This window comes from Ptychodera flava, chromosome 20 (genome assembly GCF_041260155.1).
Source record: "Ptychodera flava strain L36383 chromosome 20, AS_Pfla_20210202, whole genome shotgun sequence".
NCBI lineage: Eukaryota > Metazoa > Hemichordata > Enteropneusta > Ptychoderidae > Ptychodera > Ptychodera flava.
The window spans coordinates 36991836-37012544 of NC_091947.1; the positions used below are offsets into that span (position 1 = coordinate 36991836).

The window sequence follows — 20709 nt, forward strand, 5'->3', positions numbered from 1 at the left end:
GTGAATGTAAATCATAATAACGGTAAAACATATTCAACCTGTGATGAAATTTTGCTTAACATCAACATCTTTCTTTCCTCGTCTCCTCAATACCGATTTTCAAGTGAATCGGAGAGTAAATCACACGAGTGTTCCTCAATGTATGTATCAAAGCTCCTCTTTCAAGTTTACATAAAAATTTGTTGACCTGTCTTATTGAAGACCTCTACATCCTCTGTATATTCGTCTGTCTATCTACATAGCTATTTGATGACTAGCTAGTTAGTTGGATGGTTGGCCATCCATTTGACATTTTTACATCTGCTCATGCGCCTTCTGTAACGGTATAAGTTGATCTATCTACTTGCCTTGTGCCTATATGGCTGACCAACTCTCTTGACCAACCGTCTGTCTGCCTATCTGTCTGACAATCTATCTGACTGACCATCCCTCTGTCTGCCTGACAGACAATTATCTGACTGACCAACCCCCCTGTCTGCCTGACTGACAGTCTGACTGACCAACCCTCTGTCTGCCTATCTGACTGACAGTCTATCTGACTGACTAGCCCCCTGTCTGTCTGATGACAGTCTATCTGACTGACCAACCCCTTGTGTCTGACCAACCCTGTCTGCCTGACTGACTATCAGTCTGTTTGACTGACCAATCCTTTCTCTCTGTCTCTGCCTGACCGACTCTCTCGCTGTCTATCTATCCAACTGACCAAATACCTCTGCCTATCTGACCGAGTCTATGTGACTGACCGTCTATCTGTCTGTCTGACTTGTCAACTCTGTCTCTACCTGCATGATCGACTCGCATGTCTGCCAATCTGTCTGACTAACCACCGCTCAGTCTGCTATCTGACTTACCACTAGCTGGCTGTCCGTGCCTATCTCGCAAACTACAAGTATATATCTCTGTCTTGCTGTCTGAAAGGGGGAATGACGATATACCAAAAAACACAAATGGAAACGATTATTTGATGTGGTTGGAGTTCTACCTCGTCCGAGTTTTTAAGCGATCATGTCAACACTGGGTGTTGTTATGGATGACTTGCCCGGGGCAATGTCGGGTTGGTCTTATTTAATGTTCCAGAAACTCGCCTTTTATATGACTTAATAGAATACACAGAGCGTAGAAGTCATAACCCAGGGACAAGTCACCGTAATTCAGGACAATATATTTCTTGTTTAACCACTCAGATTTTCTGACTCCATCGAACTAAGAAACAAAGTCCAGAACGGCACTAAAATCACCGAATGTTTCTGTATTGGTGACTGCAGTCAGTAGATCCCTCGATACTTGCCTGTGAAAAAAAGGATAAGATCAACCACTAACGACTGGAAAATATATGTACTCCAAAGATAAAAAATAGTACTTAGTCAGCGGAGTCTGGACTTAAAAAACTAAATTATGCAGTACAATGTGAGCGTAACATGTGGTTCGCTACAATCAAAACAACACATAATTTCCGCCAGTTCTGTTTGTGATTTTAAAGTACAGTATATTGCGAACACTTATTTCTGTAAGAACTGCTGACAATAATTTTGTAAAGGAATCGCCTTTTACACGAAGGAGGAGAGACTGATATCCCTAAACTGTCTATAATTCAATCCATAAAATAACTGTAAAGAAGCTCTATTCACCTGTCCTAAAGTAACGGCTATAAGTAACTAGGTGTGGTGCTAAGCAGCGACCTACAGTTACCTTCTGGCCCTTTCTCAGGCACCTATAACATGCACCAGTGGGTTGACTATTACCCTCGTAGTCTCATAATTCCAACTTTATTTTGCATCTTTAAGATTAATGTATGAGAAATGCTGGAGAATCTGTACTCCCACGATTTTGCATTGTTATCTCTATTCGACTGAAACGTGGCCGCTCTTAATTCCCTCAAGGCAAAGAAGCCGCTGACTGTTTATCGTCATCCAAGCGAGCAACCGCTCGCATACAACGAGGAGACGGAACGCTGCAATATACGAAACAATGAAAAACAAAACAGAGTTTTGACAGTTATTCAAAATGTTGAAGAAGTCAGGAGAATGTTGGAATTTGTTCTGAACGCGTTTTGATAAGTAAGTGAACATTGCGGAGCTTAACCAACGATTATGTGTTCTTGTAATTGCTCAGCATAAAGACTTCTCAGCATAGGAACTCGATGAAACACTTTAAACGAGTAACAGTAATCTTCTTAAATTTGCAGAAAGGCTGATTTTAGGTGTTATTCAGCGGCAACGATTAAATAATTTTACTTTTAGTTGAAATGTATGTTTTAGGTGGTATTCAGCGTCAACTATCAAATCACTTTTACCTGAAATGTCTGTTCAAGACCAATATGGGACAGTGTTCAGGCGTACCTGCAACCATGGTAACTCTTAAAACGTTTTAATGAGGGGGAAGGTGTGGACCCAAATTGCCCGAGGCTAAGATCTCATAAACCTTACAAATGGTCTCATTTAGGCGACGTGTCATGGTGTCAGTCGTCTTTTACAAAAAGAGGAACGACTACTCAACAAAACATTCTTCAAAGAGTAACTTCGTGACCTTTTTAATTCCGTTAATATGCAAACATTTTCGTTTTGTCCGAACCAAGGATAAAGACAGAGTCAAGCCATTGTAAGCTAAGACTACACTGCTTGGAGATCGTATTGGACTCCAGAATAATCATCATGATTAAAACTACATCCTATGGTTGAAACAGAAATTTAAAATAGTCCAATCTTCATTGTAATCATTAATGTTTAAAATTAATGAAGATTGTATTTGGTTATGCAATCCGTTTCTAAACTTTACACCTGTTCATATTGTGATATTCAGCTGGTATGCAAAATCTCTCAACAGATTACGTTGTGATATTCAGCTAGTATGCAAAACTTTTCCACAGAATACATTGATATTCAGCTAGTGTGCAAAATTTATCCACAGAATACATTGTGATATTCAGCCGGTGTGAAAAATCTATCCACAGAATATATTGTGATATTCAGCAGCTCATCTGTGCAAGATCTATCTGTGCAAGAGAGCTATCAACAGAATGTGATGGACAACAGTCCCTAAAATGTATCGGAATGAGACTGTTAAATGTTTATCATTGCATGATACTAAATTAAAACCAAATCTTCTGTTTCGATCACTTTCATCTGTTCTTAAAACTTGTAATTTCATTACGACACCTAGCTATTCTGAACAGTTTTACCTCTCAAGGCAAATTTACTGATAATTTAGAGGCCATTGTTTTTAGTTATTAAACTACCTTAAAGATATTTTAATTCGATTAATTGGAGTGAGATGTTCTAGTGACACTATGACAGTTCTATACAGTATGTTCGTTTAAAACTTGCTAAGACAAAAATGAAAAGTAGTGAGAGTGTGTGTCGACTTTTTTTCCGATCTCCAAATGTTTCCCTCAGTTGAAAATAGTTGCAGAGGTTAACATCTTTAATATGGCAATCTCATTTATGTTCAATGCGTCAAAGAGGCGCATGAGACTTTGTTTGTGGATCGTTAACTTTTTAACTGTCCTTGGTTTAATATCAAGATGTTTTGAAGATACTACTTTTATGTCTACTGATTCAATGTGCTTACCCACTGGCAGTGTTTTCATCGATTTTGCAATCATTTCGTCTTTACTTTTAAAAGGTGAATAGCAGTGATTGCCTCAACGCGTCCAACCTTGCAGGACTAAACACGCGACAATAGTCACCGTTATTCGGGGGCCATCACCTCTACCACATCGTCCCCTCCTTCTTGTCACTCGTTACCTGGGAAACATTTACAGATCGTTAAGTGGACATTTTATCACCGCATTTTAATAACGTTAAAATCGTTTTGCAGACATAAACACACAATAAACGTCGCGCGCTGGTAGCCACCGTCATAAATCGTAGACAAACAAAACAGTTTCAAATAATAAACTTCTCGGCTGAGTAAAATGCCAGCCAGCTTGGTGTCTGGCATATTTCTGAAGAGTTTCTGTGCACGCTTTTATAAAATGCTTTTTCAAAGCTGCTTTTCTTTATTTTTCATTGGATTGCTGTAATTTGACAAAGGTTTAAGTCTGATATGATACTCAACACAATACAGCTATCATACGTTGTAACACAGGGCATGTCGTGTGAAATAGTGTTAAATTATGTGGCGAAGAAACTGTATGGCTTGATGCTGGCTATTCTGACAACTCAACACTCAGTGTTACACTGGATTACTGTATTTTAGACTCGAGACACACTGAATTAAGAGACATCACTGTTGTGACTTCGTAGACCGACAAATCCACAAATGGCTCGAAATGGCCCCCTTCCCTGTCTCTGATTCTCTCATAGCCCGATATACCTGTTTAAACTTACTGTGACACATCATATCAGCTAATACTTGGCATGATATGTTCTCTCTCTCTCTCTCTCTCTCTCTCTCTCTCTCTCTCTCTCTCTCTCTCTCTCTCTCTCTCTCTCGTCCAGTGGATCAAAACACCATAATGCAATTTTCCGACTGAATGTGACGCCCGTAAATGTTGACACTAATACGTGTTGCGCACTACATATTAAAGTTGTGACACAATTGACGATGTTACAACGGCTGTGACATGCATGACTTTGCCACAGTGAGTGTAAAACACTCACCACGGTTAGCAATGGCACCATTGCTTGAAACACGAAGCTTATGAATTATATTCGTATTTTCAGCAACCTGCAACAAACGAAAGATAGTCATAATCTCGACGACATTAGTTCACAGTAAACAAACCCACTGAAGTCTCAATTCTGTCTGCTTTCTTATTTGTTTAGTCTTTTTGTAATTCAGCTGTGAAGAACTGAAAAGCTTGACCCGAAAACCTCACCCCCAAAATATAGCAGAACAGTTAAGGTGCTCTCAGGCCCATAACAGTGTCCCGTTACAGATTTCAAATAGATCATAAACCATGCCTTCTTTTTCCTATTTCTTTTCGGCATCGTAACCTGCAAGGATATTATAAGCTGGACAAACGGTAGTTATGCTAAGATCCTTGAACACGTCCGGGACCTGTCTCCTATTTCTCTCTATATGAACATATATCGGTTCAATAAAATCGTAAAATGCTTGTTGCAACATGCACTCGGAGCAGTGGCTTAGTAGCCCACTCATGTGTAACGAAAGGCACCGTTATTTTCACACTTGTGCAATATGCATCGCTCGTCGTTTTACTAAGTGTTAACAAAGAAACTAGCACATGACATGGCGTCAATGCTCTATGGTTAAGATTTAACAAGAGCTAGCAACGATATTTGAACACAGCTTATTGCGTTTCATTGATAAAACATGGAAGTGCTCATGTGAATTATAAACATCATTTGTAAGCTGTGGGAATTCGAGGAATTCAGAGATGATCTCACAAACGTATTCAGAATGATAAATATTAAACACAGATATTTTCACCAAATGACAGATGAATTCTCTCTAGAGCTGTCAATCCACACGCCCGTCTTTTCGACATAGCTAACATCTGAAAAATTATTATTTCGTCATCCAATTGAACAGAACATTGCTGAGCTTTTATGTTGGTTTTTGGAATATGTTCTTACTGTATATGCAATGAAACCATTTGACAATCATCAGAGAGCTTCAAAGTTCTAACCGCACAATGTTCCCATGCGATTTCAACTTCTGGCTTACTTTGTGAAACCAGCAGGGTTTATTTGCTATCGCTGTGTGCGAACGCGAAACGGCAGCTTATTTGAAAGAGCCATTTGCTGTTGTTTATTTACGCCTACCGTTTTCCATCAAACCTTCATGTGTCTGTGGATGCAGCGGCTGGAATCTTGCATCATTTTATACTTTCAATCTTAACTTTGCATCAGAGGATCAAAAATCGTAAATAATGTTGTAATATGAAATTTGTTTATGGAAACAAACTTCAAATGTGTGCATGGCTCAATTGACCTACATGAAAAGAGTTAAACGGGCATATCCGTTGATGCTGCTATTATGTTTCAGATTGGTCCTCTCATCGCTAGAATGTTCTAGTAGGATGCCATATTCAAAAACCTATGAAGACATTTTGATGCCGTATTACAAACTCTGTACTTGTGTCTTGTAAACCCCTTTTCAGTGCCATTTGTCTTACTGGAAATCGTAACATCATTTAACTTGGGATTACCATCCTCTTCTCGCTTCTAGAGATAATATTACGTCAATGGAGTAGATCTAAATGTTATAAATTTTGCTGTAAGCTGCCTTGCACAGCTGCCTTTTCACAAACTAAAATCTATGTAATTTACCAACACTTGTAAATTAACCAACTGATAATAACTTCTCACATTACTGGGAAACATTTGCGCCTGTCGCTCTAATGTAACTCCAAAGCCTTACATTTTACAACGGGAGTCAGTGAAATGATGAAAGCCAGCTCAATGTTGAAACACAATAATAGGCATACTATCTTACACTTCGAGGTGTAGCTACACACCGATGTAACTTTAAAATGTATGGCAACGTAAAACACGGTGACGAAGAGCGATTACAGACTGAACCATTCTAGAGAGAGGTGAGGTTATTACCACATTATGTCACAGAATTGCCCATTTAATTTTCAGTAACCGTACCTGTCAGTATTGGCCATATCGCTCGGCCAGTCGACTCTTGCCTTCAGCATGAAACATATAACACACTTAAGTGTATGAATTATGGCGGTCACGTGATCCGAGTCGTATCATGTAGCTTTCAACAGTGATGTTTTAATGTTCTTCTGTTCACATTAATGAATCATTTAAGTTGTTTGTTGAGACCATTTGTCGCCCACCACCATGGCCTTTGATAACATACCAGTGGGTTTGCTTGTACTCTGCCGTACAAATGTTTATTAGTGTTTGGTTCAATCAATTGCCACTTTCTCTGATTTGTGTCGCTAATAAATTACTTTGTTTGACTAAATACGGCATACATGGAATCTATTTCAACAGCTTAATGTCATCCATTTACAAGATTAATAAAATAAAGCCATTGACATTCCAGACAACATTTCTAAGGAAAAACTGAGTTTAATTAAGTGTCGGAAAATACGCAAGTCTAGATTAGACCCTCTACACTTAGCTTCAGATGGTCAAGTCAGTCAATAATATTGTTATACTTCATGTATGCTGATAATTAAAGTCATCCCGAAATGTAATTCCTACCACTCCTTCGTATTTAAAAACAAATTTCATTAAGCTATCGTATTTGCATTGAGATAAATAAGCATTTGCAATTTTTACGTTATTGTACGGGCGTTTCTATGTATAAATGTTTCAACAGAAAATGTGATTTAACTTCGAATGGAAAATCCTAGTGGAATACAGCTACTTCCAATCGAACGTTGATCCTTAACATTTGGCCCCGCCACCTTTATTTTACTATCTAAAAGGTCAAAGGTCGACCTCAGGAGCGAAACATCGGCAAATTATTACAAAATAAATAGTTTCTCCAGATCTTTTGGGAGCAAGAGACAGCGGAATGATCACAGCTGGCACTCCTCAACTCTCATTGTTTAGAGTGTTAAAAAGTTTAATGTAGCTGATCACATAATATATCGTCTTGTAATTCTCGAATTGCATCTTGCTGACGGATGTTGTTACCTTTGTAAATCAACAGAATCTAATATTTTGCATTTCACTTTACATGTCTGCTTCCATGGGCAGTCACGTGATCACCTCTAACAGCTATATGGGTAAAAGACATTGTTACCAGACACCATAGCTACAGACAACCACATGATAACAGTGTTATCGAAATTCAAAATAACCATTTTGAGACGATAAACAGGTTAGGGAAATCCCATTTTAAAGCTGTAGAAGCAGAGAAATTAATACGAATTTCCTTGTGCAGCTTGTATGACCAACAAAAGTCTTCATATCGAAATGAAATTTCTTGAGAATCAATTGACCTCACCCTGATAGAAAAAAAATGTGGGAACTAAACTGTTTAGTTACGGACTATTCGATATCTTGTACTCATCACCAGACACTTTAACTTAGACGTCACGCATAGGCAATGTATTTGGTAAAAGATTTAAGGCGTCAGTAGGCAAGCAAACAATCCGCAATGAAGTTCCCTATGTTTCCTTTGTGTAACATAGACGGGTTTTCCACTATGATGATAATAAACTCCCCGAAAACAAACGTAGAATGACTTTTTTGTCCTATAAATTTCGTCATGATGTTATGTCAAACATTTTGCTCCAAAATGACCATAGATGGGTAATAATTGCTTGTTTTGAATCTAAAGTGCACCAGTCCTTATACTTTTCTTGTCCAACATATCCAACAGAGTGGAGTCTTCATCAGCAAACCAAGCATAAATTTTAACAATAGTGTCCTTCGCGATAGAAGCTACTATGTTTCATGTATACTTGCCCCAACTTGTGGTTGTAGTGTGCGCTACAAGTAACGTCCTTTTTGTCTCCGTTCGTAGTCATTTTACACGTCTTTCTGTAACACTGGAGAGAGCTGGATGAAACAACATTTAACATTTCAGGCATCTTATTGCATTATTTACTTGCATGGATTACTACAGCTCTCTGAAAGTCTCGTACTGGAAATCATGACAAACATCAGTCCTCTTGTGTGGAAATGACATATGTTGATGAAAACTTGACAACTTTCCGAGCAAAATTACTTTACTTCCATCACTGGTAAAAAAGTGTTTATTGATGAGATTTTGACTGATTTTCAACTGCTAAAAGGAACTGCTTTAATGTAATACAACCGTCTTGGCTACACCGGTTTCTTGTATGATCTACATTTAAGACATGGTCAACAATATGCCATTACCTGATAAGTGTTTTCGTCATCGGTTGCAGGCTTGGTGATGATAACAACAAATAACATCTTACAGCAGGATTGCTAAAATGGTAACGTTTGACAACATCGTTGTTGAACCGTGGTAGATGTTTATAGCATGACGATGACAAACCAATCCCATAAAAATGTGTTAAATTTTTACTCCTCAATTTGCATTCATCGTTGATTTCAAATTCCAAGCATCAGTGAAGCAAAGTAAAATAGTGTCCCTAGCCGTTTTCATATTCCGTATTACGTGCAGAACTACACCAGCGATGGTGCTTCTGATCTGAAAATTTCATCTGCTTGAGTAATTTGTGTCTGGAACAAAACTGATAAAATGCAGTCGTGTGTAGTTTTGCACACAAAGAGTCTCTTTACAAAGAGAAAATGATACGGCTTGTTTCAAATCAGCCACTGCACCATCATTAGGGAAACAAAATGTCTTCTACCGAATCTTTCATCCTTGACCAAATAAACACAGAATCAAAGTTAGAAAGCTCACAATTCTGTGGCCATGGAGACCATTTCAGTCCACTGCGCAGTCGTGCAATGGTCTTATTTGCACGTGATAAGTAACTAAAGAACAATTAGCCTGAGGGACTTTCCTATTTTAATGATAATCAATCTTTGTTTCCAAACGTGAAAACCAGCCATCCGTTAATATCAACCACACATGTAGTCAAAATTGGCCTTCTCTTCATAAATTCTTTAAGACCACACAAAACATGTTCAGGATTGTTTACAACTCTCGGCCTGCGTGCGTGTGCTTGGAACCTTTAGATATCAGGCAGGCCCAACCTATGTGTAAATGATGTCAACAAAGCAAGGAAAAGAAACAAACTTTGTCACAAAATGGCTGAACGAATTGCCCATAAATTGCAGAAACAGATGGTCGGGGTTGAACAGACACCAAACTGAATGAAATATGACCAACATGAAACCCATGAAACCATCGCAAAAACATTCGACGAGAGAGATAGAGGATCAAAGGGTCAAATAAAATTCGTCATCGATGTCTTCTTCTGAGACAAGCGTTGTTTGCAAGGCTTCTTAAAATAACGTTAAATAATTACTTTAAACTGGTCCTTTTGTTACCGAATTTGATTTTGCAACCGCCGCAAATAACAGTTGACAGCTGTGAAAGTACAGATTTAGCAAGAGGCACACGATTCGAGTAAACATTTAACACGATTGGAACTAATTTGGGATAATTGGATTTTCATATTTTTCAAATTTCTCAAAAGTGTTAAGTGTCGTATAGCTGAATGTTGCAATATTGCAAACAAGTGTTTAATCTAAAAAGAGAAGATGATAAGCTTATATTTGCAGATTAAATCGACATTACTTCACCATCCAATTATCCTAAATTAGTTCCAATAGTGTTGCTTATAATTACTTTTTATGAATATAAACGTATTTTCAATGTAACGAGAGAAAATTGAGATGTCGCTAATTTACGCAGCCCAAGTGGCGACAGACGACAAGGTCAGTTGGAAGATAACGAAAAAGTTTATGAGAATTGACATCGCTGATGTCACATCGTGATCTAATGACGATGCTGACGGTGGTGATGTGACGGTAGTGGTTTGAGGGTGGTGATGGTGATTAGATGGTGGTGGTTTGAGGGTGGTGATGGTGATGTGACGGTAGTAGTTTGAAGGTGGTAATGGTGATTTGATGGTAGTGGTTTGAGAGTGGTGATGGTGATTAGATGGTGGTGGTTTTAGGGTGGTGATGGTGTTTTGATGATTATGGTTTGAGGGTGGTGATGGTGATTAGATGGTGGTGGTTTTAGGGTGGTGATGGTGTTTTGATGATTATGGTTTGAGGGTGGTGATGGTGATTTGATGATTGTGGTTTTAGGGTGGTGATGGTGATTAGATGGTGGTGGTTTTAGGGTGGTGATGGTGTTTTGATGATTATGGTTTGAGGGTGGTGATGGTGATTAGATGGTGGTGGTTTTAGGGTGGTGATGGTGTTTTGATGATTATGGTTTGAGGGTGGTGATGGTGATTTGATGATTGTGGTTTTAGGGTGGTGATGGTGATTAGATGGTGGTGGTTTGAGGGTGGTGATGGTGTTTTGATGATTATGGTTTGAGGGTGGTGATGGTGATTAGATGGTGGTGGTTTTAGGGTGGTGATCGTGATTTGATGATTGTGCTTTGAGGGTGATGATGGTGATTGGATGGTTGTGGTTTGAGGGTGATGATGGTGATTTGATGGTTGTGGTTTGAGGGTGATGATGGTGATTTGATGGTTGTGGTTTGAGGGTGATGATGGTGATTTGATGGTTGTGGTTTGAGGGTGCACCATGGTAATTCATGCTCATATTCCATGGCATTTCGTTGCAGACTAAAATACAATTAAATGTAACGTTTAATTTTGTTTGTGCTGAAATTACAAGAGAACACTTATGTAGACAGTTAAAATACGTCACTGTCTTGTTCCACGCTTGTAAACAATGATTAAGGCGATTGCTGCGTTTTTTGCTAGTCGATGGCACTATGACTGTAACAAGTACACGTGATCGGACATCAGGTAAAGGATAAACATTATCATAAGACGTTCAATAATGCATCAGAATACAATGCAAGTCTTCTGTATGAAGTCATTAACATTAACCTGTATATCAATTAATGATTCATATTTGAAAAAGTTTGCACTTGTTAAGTTTAGAAAGTTCAAAATATAACAGAACGTTTTATTTAAATTTATTTATTTGTTTGATTGATTGATTGATTGATTGATTGATTGATTGATTGATTGATTGAACTCATTTCGTAGCAAGAGCATACACATTTTACCAGAGTGAAACCTTTTAGTTGCCAAAACATTCTTGGCATCAACAATCACCAAATTTTACTGTCAAGCCAGTCAAACACCCATGGCCTCCCTCTCACTAAATCAACAGTTACTAGGCTACGGGACATTGCTGTAGAAGACTAACGTCCTGCTTCATCGTGCCATGTTTCACCGAATCTTGTGTGCACTCACAGTCCTTTTGTGGAGGGACCGTGGTGCACTATACTAACAACTGAAGTTATATCAATCTACAAAGAATAAATACTGGTGATCTGTTGAAGGGACAGAGCAAAACAGTCGTTATGACAATGACACAAACAAAAGGGGTCCTGTTTAGTACTTCAGGCTAGTTTTAAGCTTTCCAGCGGTCAGTCAGATGGCCATTATAAATAAATGATTATCATAGTGATGACAAAATATCGGTGACAGTTTCAAGGTCAGGCAATGAGCACAGGCTGGGCGCTCGGTGTGCTGTTAGTTACCGTTGTAAAGAAGTCATTTAGTGAACTCAACACTCCTACCGCCTAACACCTTTGACCGTGGATGACAGTAAACAAACAATAACACATGAAAGCAATGGGCAATAACCAGGCCATTATTATTTTCTTTATTATTAAAACGGTTGCCATGCTAACATTTGCCAACAAAATTGATGGCACCTCTTATATCAGCACCAAAAATTACCCTATACTGCAAGTTTCATCGAACCTATAATTATTCGCATCATTATTTCTATATAGTCCTTTCGCTTATTATTATTATTATTATTATTATTATTATTATTATTATTACAAGTTTAGAGGCTATAAGTATTATATAGACATCTAATAACAGTTCATTGAAGCTATGTGGGAATTCTGAAAAAGAGGTGTTGTTTATTTTAATTTTGTCAATAGGGGTGACTTCCAATTGTTGTACGTGCAGCGCAGAATTATGCATCATAGTGTACGGAGAAAGGGGGGATATCATTAAGCCAAGGGGTAATTAAATGCTTGTCGGAAAAGTGACACTAAGCAGTTTAAGCGATACCAGCTGGCCTAGACGTTTAACTTTTGTGCGAACTTTATGGATACACGTTCAATCGGTTCTTAATTTTGTTTTTAGCTTTCTTCCATCAAAAGTCACGACTATGAAAAAGATTTCCAATATATATTAACAATCTCTCTCTCTCTCTCTCTCTCTCTCTCTCTCTCTCTCTCTCTCTCTCTCTCTCTTTGGTATAATATTTCTGTTGATTACTGGATTTTTACACTGGATATTTGGTCTTTCTAACCCAAAATATCCCTTTGATATAACACATTCTGTTGATTACTGGATTTTAGGTGGAATCTTTGAAAAACTGGTAATTTTTACTCCTGAATGGTTGCAATGGAAACATCTCACATTAAAAATGAGTGTGATTTTTTTCGGTGTGCTCACCAGAAAAACCCTTATTATAAATTTTATATCAATCAATAGTTCTTTAATAGGAATTAGGGAAAAAGTAACATTTTAAATCCCAAAATAGTTACCATGGCAACTCGAAACATTAAAATAAGTCTGTTTTTGTGATCTCTGACCCAAACTCCCCCGCTAGATAATTTTTATATCAATCAAAGTAACTTTAATGGGATATTAGAAAAACTGAAATTTTCAACCCCTAAAATGATTACCATGGAAACATACGGCAGTGAAATCGATGTGATATTTGGTCTTCTCGACCCAAAATACCCTTATAGTGAAATTTTCATGGAAATTGAACCTATTATTCGCGTTATTATTTCTATATAATACTTATATTGAATATTATTATTAATTTTTTTATTATTTTTATTATTATTATAGTTGTTGTTTTTCTTCTTCTTCTCCTTCTTCTTCTTCTTCTTCTTCTTCTTCTTCTTCTAGTCTTTGTTTTGAGAAGCCACTAAAAACTCTGTTTACATAGTCGATGGAATATACGACATAACTGTGGGCCATATGTTACAACAATGTTCTACTATTCACAAAGCCTAATACTACTAGACTGCTAACAATAGTCGGAAAATGTCTAATTGTAGTCAATGTCCAATGCAGGACACACCTGTTACATTAGTACTATTGTAGACCAATCATTAGATTAGTACAATTATTGGCAGACTGGTTACAGATGAACTCAGGATTAAGAAAGGCTAACTAAACGTATTATAACAAACAAAAGATGGATTTTGACAAACGACACTAAATCAGATTTCAAGGTTGCGATTTCCATTCGCTTTTTCAGAATTTTTGAAAGAGTTAAAATCCTGAAACGAAATTTAAGATTGCTCATACACCACAGCAATATTATTCTCTTCTCCTGTGTCCGATATTTAAAACAAACCTGAAAATGGAGGATGACTCATGTTCTTCAATGTTATCCATATTGCTTTGTACAGCTCAGTTTAGTACAGTCTGATCTCCTTGAATTTCTTTCGTACATTTATGGTAGAATGAGCCTCGGGGATAGATACTTTGATTCTCAAACTTTTAGAATGCTGATTTGGTCTACTACTGATGGGGGCTCATTTTGAAGGTCATGGAGTAGAGGAAGTTTTCGCCAGCTCATTTGTGAAAATCGAAAATTGTGTTTTTCCCTACACATGGATGGCGGCCATTTCGAATTTCAAGTGTCGGTAAGTCTTGGGTAATTTTTTCTCCAGTATCAAATTTTTTATTCAGGCTTTCGAAAGGAAATCGTTTGAAATTTCCTTCAGTAGAGTTTGGGGAAAAGTTGAAGTCTTTCAATTTCGAGGCACGAACTACCTTTTCTTCCTTTACTTTGATGTGATGTTCGATTTACAATATTATAAAATTTTGCAAACAATTGTCCTTTGTTTTAATTTTGTTTGATCTTTCTGGCTCTGTTTGCTTAGACATCAATAAAGCTTAGGTTTTAACGTCGCTGTCTACTTGTAATTATGAAAATTACACGTGTAATTAGAAGTTATACACGAAATTGATATAAATTTACTCATAGTTCCATACAAAAGGGGAAAATATCGTCATAACACTTGAATCACATACATGGACAACCTTAGCTTTACATTTGGAACTTAGAAACTTTACGTTAAGTAATCCATAATTCGCTTTTGTGAGTTCATGTCATGTGGGACAACATTTCATAGTTACAAACAACCAATGCAAGAACGGATGGCCATCAGAACTCGGAATTTGGGAATTTAAGCATAATTTATACCTGAGTTATCGTGCAGTAATCCTGGTAGTCTTGGCAAATACAGCGCATTTGTAATCATACACTTTTCACACGCATAATTTGATACAACTCAGTTGTTTCAAGCAAAAACTAAACAATTCACATGAAACGTATATCCGCCCTCATACAAAGTCTGATTGTGGTGGCACGTAGGCCCCCATGGCCAGTGCCCCCAGTGTCATGTTATTCTAGATCATATCAAGGTATCGCTCAATCGCCACACATTGAAATAATATTTCATGATATGTAACCTGAATTTTCTCAGTTCTAAGACACGTTTAAATCGGGATCTGTTTTGCTTTGTTTCACGTTGACAGATATGTGATTCTTTTACCTGCTTATGTTATTTTTGATAGAGCTTCTCTCGTATCTACTTTTTATATCGATTGATTCCCCATTTATTAAACTGAACGATTTCAATTATAGGTTTATAAAGGAATGATGTGTTATCAGTTCTGTGAATAGAGTGAGTATGAAGTATCGCAGTGACACAATTTACTGTGACTAGATATATACTATATGCACGTTCCATTCTGTTGTGACAAAAGCTCTCTGTCAACAAAGATATGGACAAACGTCTAACTACTTATTTTTGTGCAGACGTTTCCAACTCTAACAAGGTCATGCTGATTTGGCAATACAAGCAGACAGACCCAAAAACAGACAGACCCAAATATATATAGTCAAAAGTAGTTAAACAGTTTAAATTCACTCGGATGGAAATAAATACAGCAATGATGTAAAATAACGTCATGCAAGTGCAAGCAATAGATCATTATGGGTTCTCTATGATTGTGTCATGTGAATATATATATATATATATATATATATATATATATATATATATATATATATATATATATATATATATATATGAGTGTGTGTATGTGTTTGAGTGTAGAGTAATTTATGTTCATAGTGTTATGCATTTATATCGATCACTTTAATTTGCACTGTAAGGTCATTCTTTTTTCTTTCATCTCTCTCATGAATGTTTGCAGAGTAGGTAGGTAGGTAGGTAGGTAGGTAGGTAGGTAGGTATAAGTACATATGTAAACACGATTGGAACTAATTTTGGATAATTGGAAAATGAAGTAATGTCTGTTTAATCGGAAAATGCAAGCTCAACTGCTTTCCTTTTTAACTTATACACTCGATTTTATGAGTACTTTGTAATATTGCAACATTCAGCTATGGGGCACCTGACACTTTTTAGAAATTTTAACAATATGAAGAGCTAATTCTCCAAAGTTAGTGCCAATCGTGTTTGTATGAAATGTATATGTGTGTAGAAGGAATAAAAGCAATTTGGAAATTCTTGTTCCATCCCATAAATTTCCGGGAATCATATGTTATTCTCAATGTAGAATTTTAAAGGAAAGATGTGAGTATAGTATGGACTCATTTATCCTTGACGGTTCTCATTGACCAAGATTTGCCCACCTTATACGGATCATTGTTTTTTTGCTGTCGTTAGTGTTTCGTTACCGAAGGACATCAGGTATAAACTTGCGACCACATACCTTAGACAATCTTATCAGACAAGCTATCCAGCCTTGTCTGTGTCTTTGCAAAGGACACTGGGAAATCATTTGCAGATATTTGTTCGATTGCGATTCTGCTTGTTGTCACTATTTTAATCAACTGTAACGGTTGTGAGCTTGAAAGTGGAATGATAATGATAAACTAAGAAATAACTGACACCCATGGATACATTTATAAGGACAAGTTTAATTTGCGAGTCATTTCTTAGATAATTAAAGACTGTAGCTAGATGATGCTTACATTCAAAAGACTTCCAAATCATACGGCAGGTCGAATTCTTTAGTCACACCCCTATAATTGCAATGGAACGATCCTTTCTTTCACATTTTTTATTCTAACACAGCGTAAAATCGACGATTAAGTCGATAAGATCACTTCAAAGCGTCGACTTAATGTGCATATAGATTTTTAATGATTGTTGCGCCGTTCTATGTTTCAGTATTAAATTAAACCAAGTTTCCATGAATTGGACTGCACAAGTCGCTTTAGGGGCTCAACGTAGAGGAAAATGGCCTCGCTCATTTGATAATTAACCAAATCAATTTAGTGAATTACAAAAACAAGCAGAACAATTCATGCTAAAACGAATTTTATATGGATTTAATTGGGTACATTTAATCACTAAATTTACTGGCAAATCAAATCAGAGTGTACACTATAATAAAGACTATATAAGCAATGTAATTTGATTTGCATCTGTAATATAAAGTGTGTCTTTTGCAGCCCCCTTGTTGTACGTTTCATGAGGGGGACAAAGAAAGGCAAATTTAATTTCCTATCCCTGGCTTGATTACTGCTCTTTTTGCGTAGCTGGTAAATCGTTTGTATTTAGTAGTTAAAAGAGGCAAGTAGTTCCTTTTCAACATGAAATCAAAATTAGACAGTCAGACCGACCGCGATAATTAACAAAAAAGGACAAACTGGGTAGGTATGGATTGCACGCATGTCAATTTGCCGTCTGATGTCATCGCTGAGATTTCTGTAGCAGTGATATGTACAAGAGCCATCTGTTACAATTTCGACTGATTGTCCAGACCAGTGATTCCGTGTAATAAATAAAACTCCACTCAGAAGCCATTTGGCATCACATTTTACAGCACACACTGTTCCCCCGCTATTAGAATTTTGGAAAAGAATACTTTAGGTTGTTCGATGGGCAACCTAAACTCAATTTGCTAAAACTACGCTGCATGGTGTTATCACTCACTGCTGTTCCGTTGCCTTTCATGTCGAACCTATGTTGTTTTCAAACATAACGCATGACCAAATGAGTATTAATATCGATAATGACAGAGTACATGTCAATATTTAATATTTACAAATGCCCTTCACATTTTGTTCCACAAACTTTAAAAATATAACTTATTTCCAGTAAAATTATGTGACTATTACGTTGTCATCCTTTCAATACAGGATGTATTTTTAGTTTGCAGTTATAAGATGCTGATGAAAGACAACAGTGTGACAAAATTCTTTGAAGTTCCGAACGCAGTGTTAAAATTTGTGAAATCCACTGGGAAGATGTCAGTGCATTTTTCAAAATACTAAGCTAGACACAAGCTCAAATCACTGCTTTTAAAATCTTACATATGTCAATTTCTATAAGAAATCTTACGCTGATTGAGCTAAGTTTTCCGCAGTATGTTATTATGAATGTTCCATGGGTTACTGTAGAGTGCTGCAATCCCGTCTTTGATTTCAGTGTGATGTTGACTCCCTCCAGGCTGAGGTTTGTGCACTCGATCCTTGGCTGAGGTTTGTGCACTCGATCCTTGGCTGAGGTTTGTACACTCGATCCTTGACTATAAAGAGATGATGAAAGGCTGGATCTTTGCCTTAACAATGCAGTCGATACATTAAGAATGCCGACGAAGTTAAATGCCTGAAATACATCCAAGCTAAATTTCATTTTCTGTACACTTTTACACTGTTTTCAAGGTAGTATTGGGTCATTCGCGATGATTACAGATCATTAAACCATTACTTGTCGTTGGATTGTAGTGGCCATGTTTTTGTTGAATGTCTCAAATTCATAACTTTAAAATTGCTGATTATTAGAGAAACTGATTTGACTAAGCGATCTCTTGTTTTGTGACATTACATTTTATGGACGTGAAGCCAAAAACACTGAAATTATTTGATTAGATTGCTAGTACTTATTGTATGCTGATGACACTTTCATATGTGCTGATGTATTTAGTTCGACTAAACCGTTGAATTTTATGACTGACCTCTGTCTCTATGCTTTCATCATTACTTCTAACAACGCAAAAATCTCCACCACTACATCTCAGAAATCTCCGCAGAAAATATGCCGTGCATGTTTATCATGATATTAAAGTCTCCATCACTATCAACTTCTTATAAGATCAAGTTATCTTTCTCATCCCGTGACATCCGTCGTTGTGGCTACTACAGGGTTGCTCGTTACCAGACGCTGAAATTTCATTATAGCGGTCATTACTATTGACAAATTGGCAGCCGTGACAAATACTTGCACAAAAACTCCTGAGAATGGATTCAATAGAGGGATAAGAGTACATATGTGTCAAAGGAGATTCACGGTAACGTTAAAAGAGACAAACAGATAAAATGGATGAAGACAACACTTGTGCTGTAGAAATGTTTTGACTAACTATTTGAGTGATACTGCATAGATTCATTTCGACGTGTCGGGACTCACACCACAGTCGCTTGTGTTTCGAAAACCAAATCGGCCCGATGCACATGTATCGCAGAGTTTGGAGACTGATTTCTCTAACAAAAAACACAATTTATTCACTAAACCGGCATCGATGGCATCCAATCCATGTCTAAAATCATACCGGTTATCGGTCTGTATCACAATAGATGTTCTGTGCATTTTGGGGTGCGATTTCCGAAGGAACCTATCCTGTAACCACGAAACAATCGATTTCGGGCCACCTCTGCTGCACATTTGAAAGTAGCTATGCTGCGATTGGCTATATACTGATCAGTTCAAACATTCGAATTAATATCGCTCCTTTAAAATGTGCCGTACCCGAAAGTGGATTTTCATATTGACAGAATACGTCGCTTGGGAAATCGCACCCCATAATCCATAGAGGATCACTTTTAATGCAAAAAGGATAGCAGGTATGGATTTAGACATGGCGTGCAAGCCATCGATGCTGGTTTACTTAATAAATCGTACAAAAAACAGTCTCCGAATCCTGCGATACGCATGTATGGCGCGGCGGTGATTTGTTTTTCGAACGTCTCATTTTTCTAGCTTACAGGGCCCTTCGACTGTACCTATAATCACAAGCACTGTACTTCATAAGTACAATTTCGAATCCAAATTGAAAAATTGAAATTGACACAATTGCCTTGTAATAATTTCTTCTTAATCAATTTTGTCAATTACATAAAGTGTATAAAGAAAGCTTTTTTGCATGTTGTGAGAAACTAAGGTACACCTCATTGCACCTAAGCCCGAGGCTACTGGTCGTGTCGTACATCATGCGATACGCTCCATCCCTTTTACTCTTGTCCCTTGCTTTTCAATACAAGCCTTTGAATTGTTCTTCTCGATTCAACTGTCTCGACATTTTTGTCTTGTTTACCTTATTTTCGAAATTTCTCCTTTGTCGCTCGTCTTGAGCCTGAAGCACTTCAAGAAAGTACAAGAGAAATCGGGCGTGCATTGCATGTTTATTCGTGCAGTGCAATCAAGCAATAATGGGTTTTCCACAGAAGGTGTCTCTTGTTAAGTCGAAAGTTTAATGGAAACGGTGTGTATTACCTTTGATAATTTTGAAAATATCTTGTTCTTTAATGATGTTAGAGTAAATACACAGCTTTGGGACGGCTTGGTAGTCTGTTTTACCCGAAGTAAATCAGATAAACTTTCCCCCGTAAAGATGCATAGCGATTTCTTCAGAGACAAGTGAAGTCGATATTTGCTGCCAGTTTTAGGGAAGCATTATGTGTGTCTATTTATCTATTTACTTATTTAGTAACTTTCCTATATTGCTTTCATTTGTTTCTTTGCATTGACAGTTTGGGCATTGTGGAATGTCTCTGTAGAATCTCTACTGGCCATCGCACAAACCAAAGATAAAGTCACCGTCGATATCATAATAGTTTACAAAAGTTACTTGGCGATCACACAGTTGAATTCCTATGGTTCAGAAACCTTGTTTTCATCTCGTGAGATACTCAGGTACATGTAGGAGTTAGAGAGAAAAATTGCAAGTGTATCAGTATACTCAAACGACCACCCGCTTTCTCCGAATACTTTCACATTGCTCTTTCTCATTTTTTCATGTTTTGTTTTCAATTTTGTGTTTAATTTATTTTTCCGGATGCTTCAGTACCTCTTCTTTATCATTTTACGTCACAATTTATTACG

General features: G+C 37.2%; 1 protein-coding gene across 1 annotated transcript; it reads right to left on the reverse strand.

Annotated features, from left to right (window-relative positions):
• Positions 1-10735: 10735 nt before the first annotated feature.
• Positions 10736-11089, reverse strand: LOC139119594 (uncharacterized). Its single transcript, XM_070683438.1, has one exon. It carries the CDS (start codon positions 11087-11089, stop codon positions 10736-10738), a length of 354 nt encoding a protein of 117 aa, XP_070539539.1.
• Between the last annotated feature and the right edge of the window lie 9620 nt (positions 11090-20709).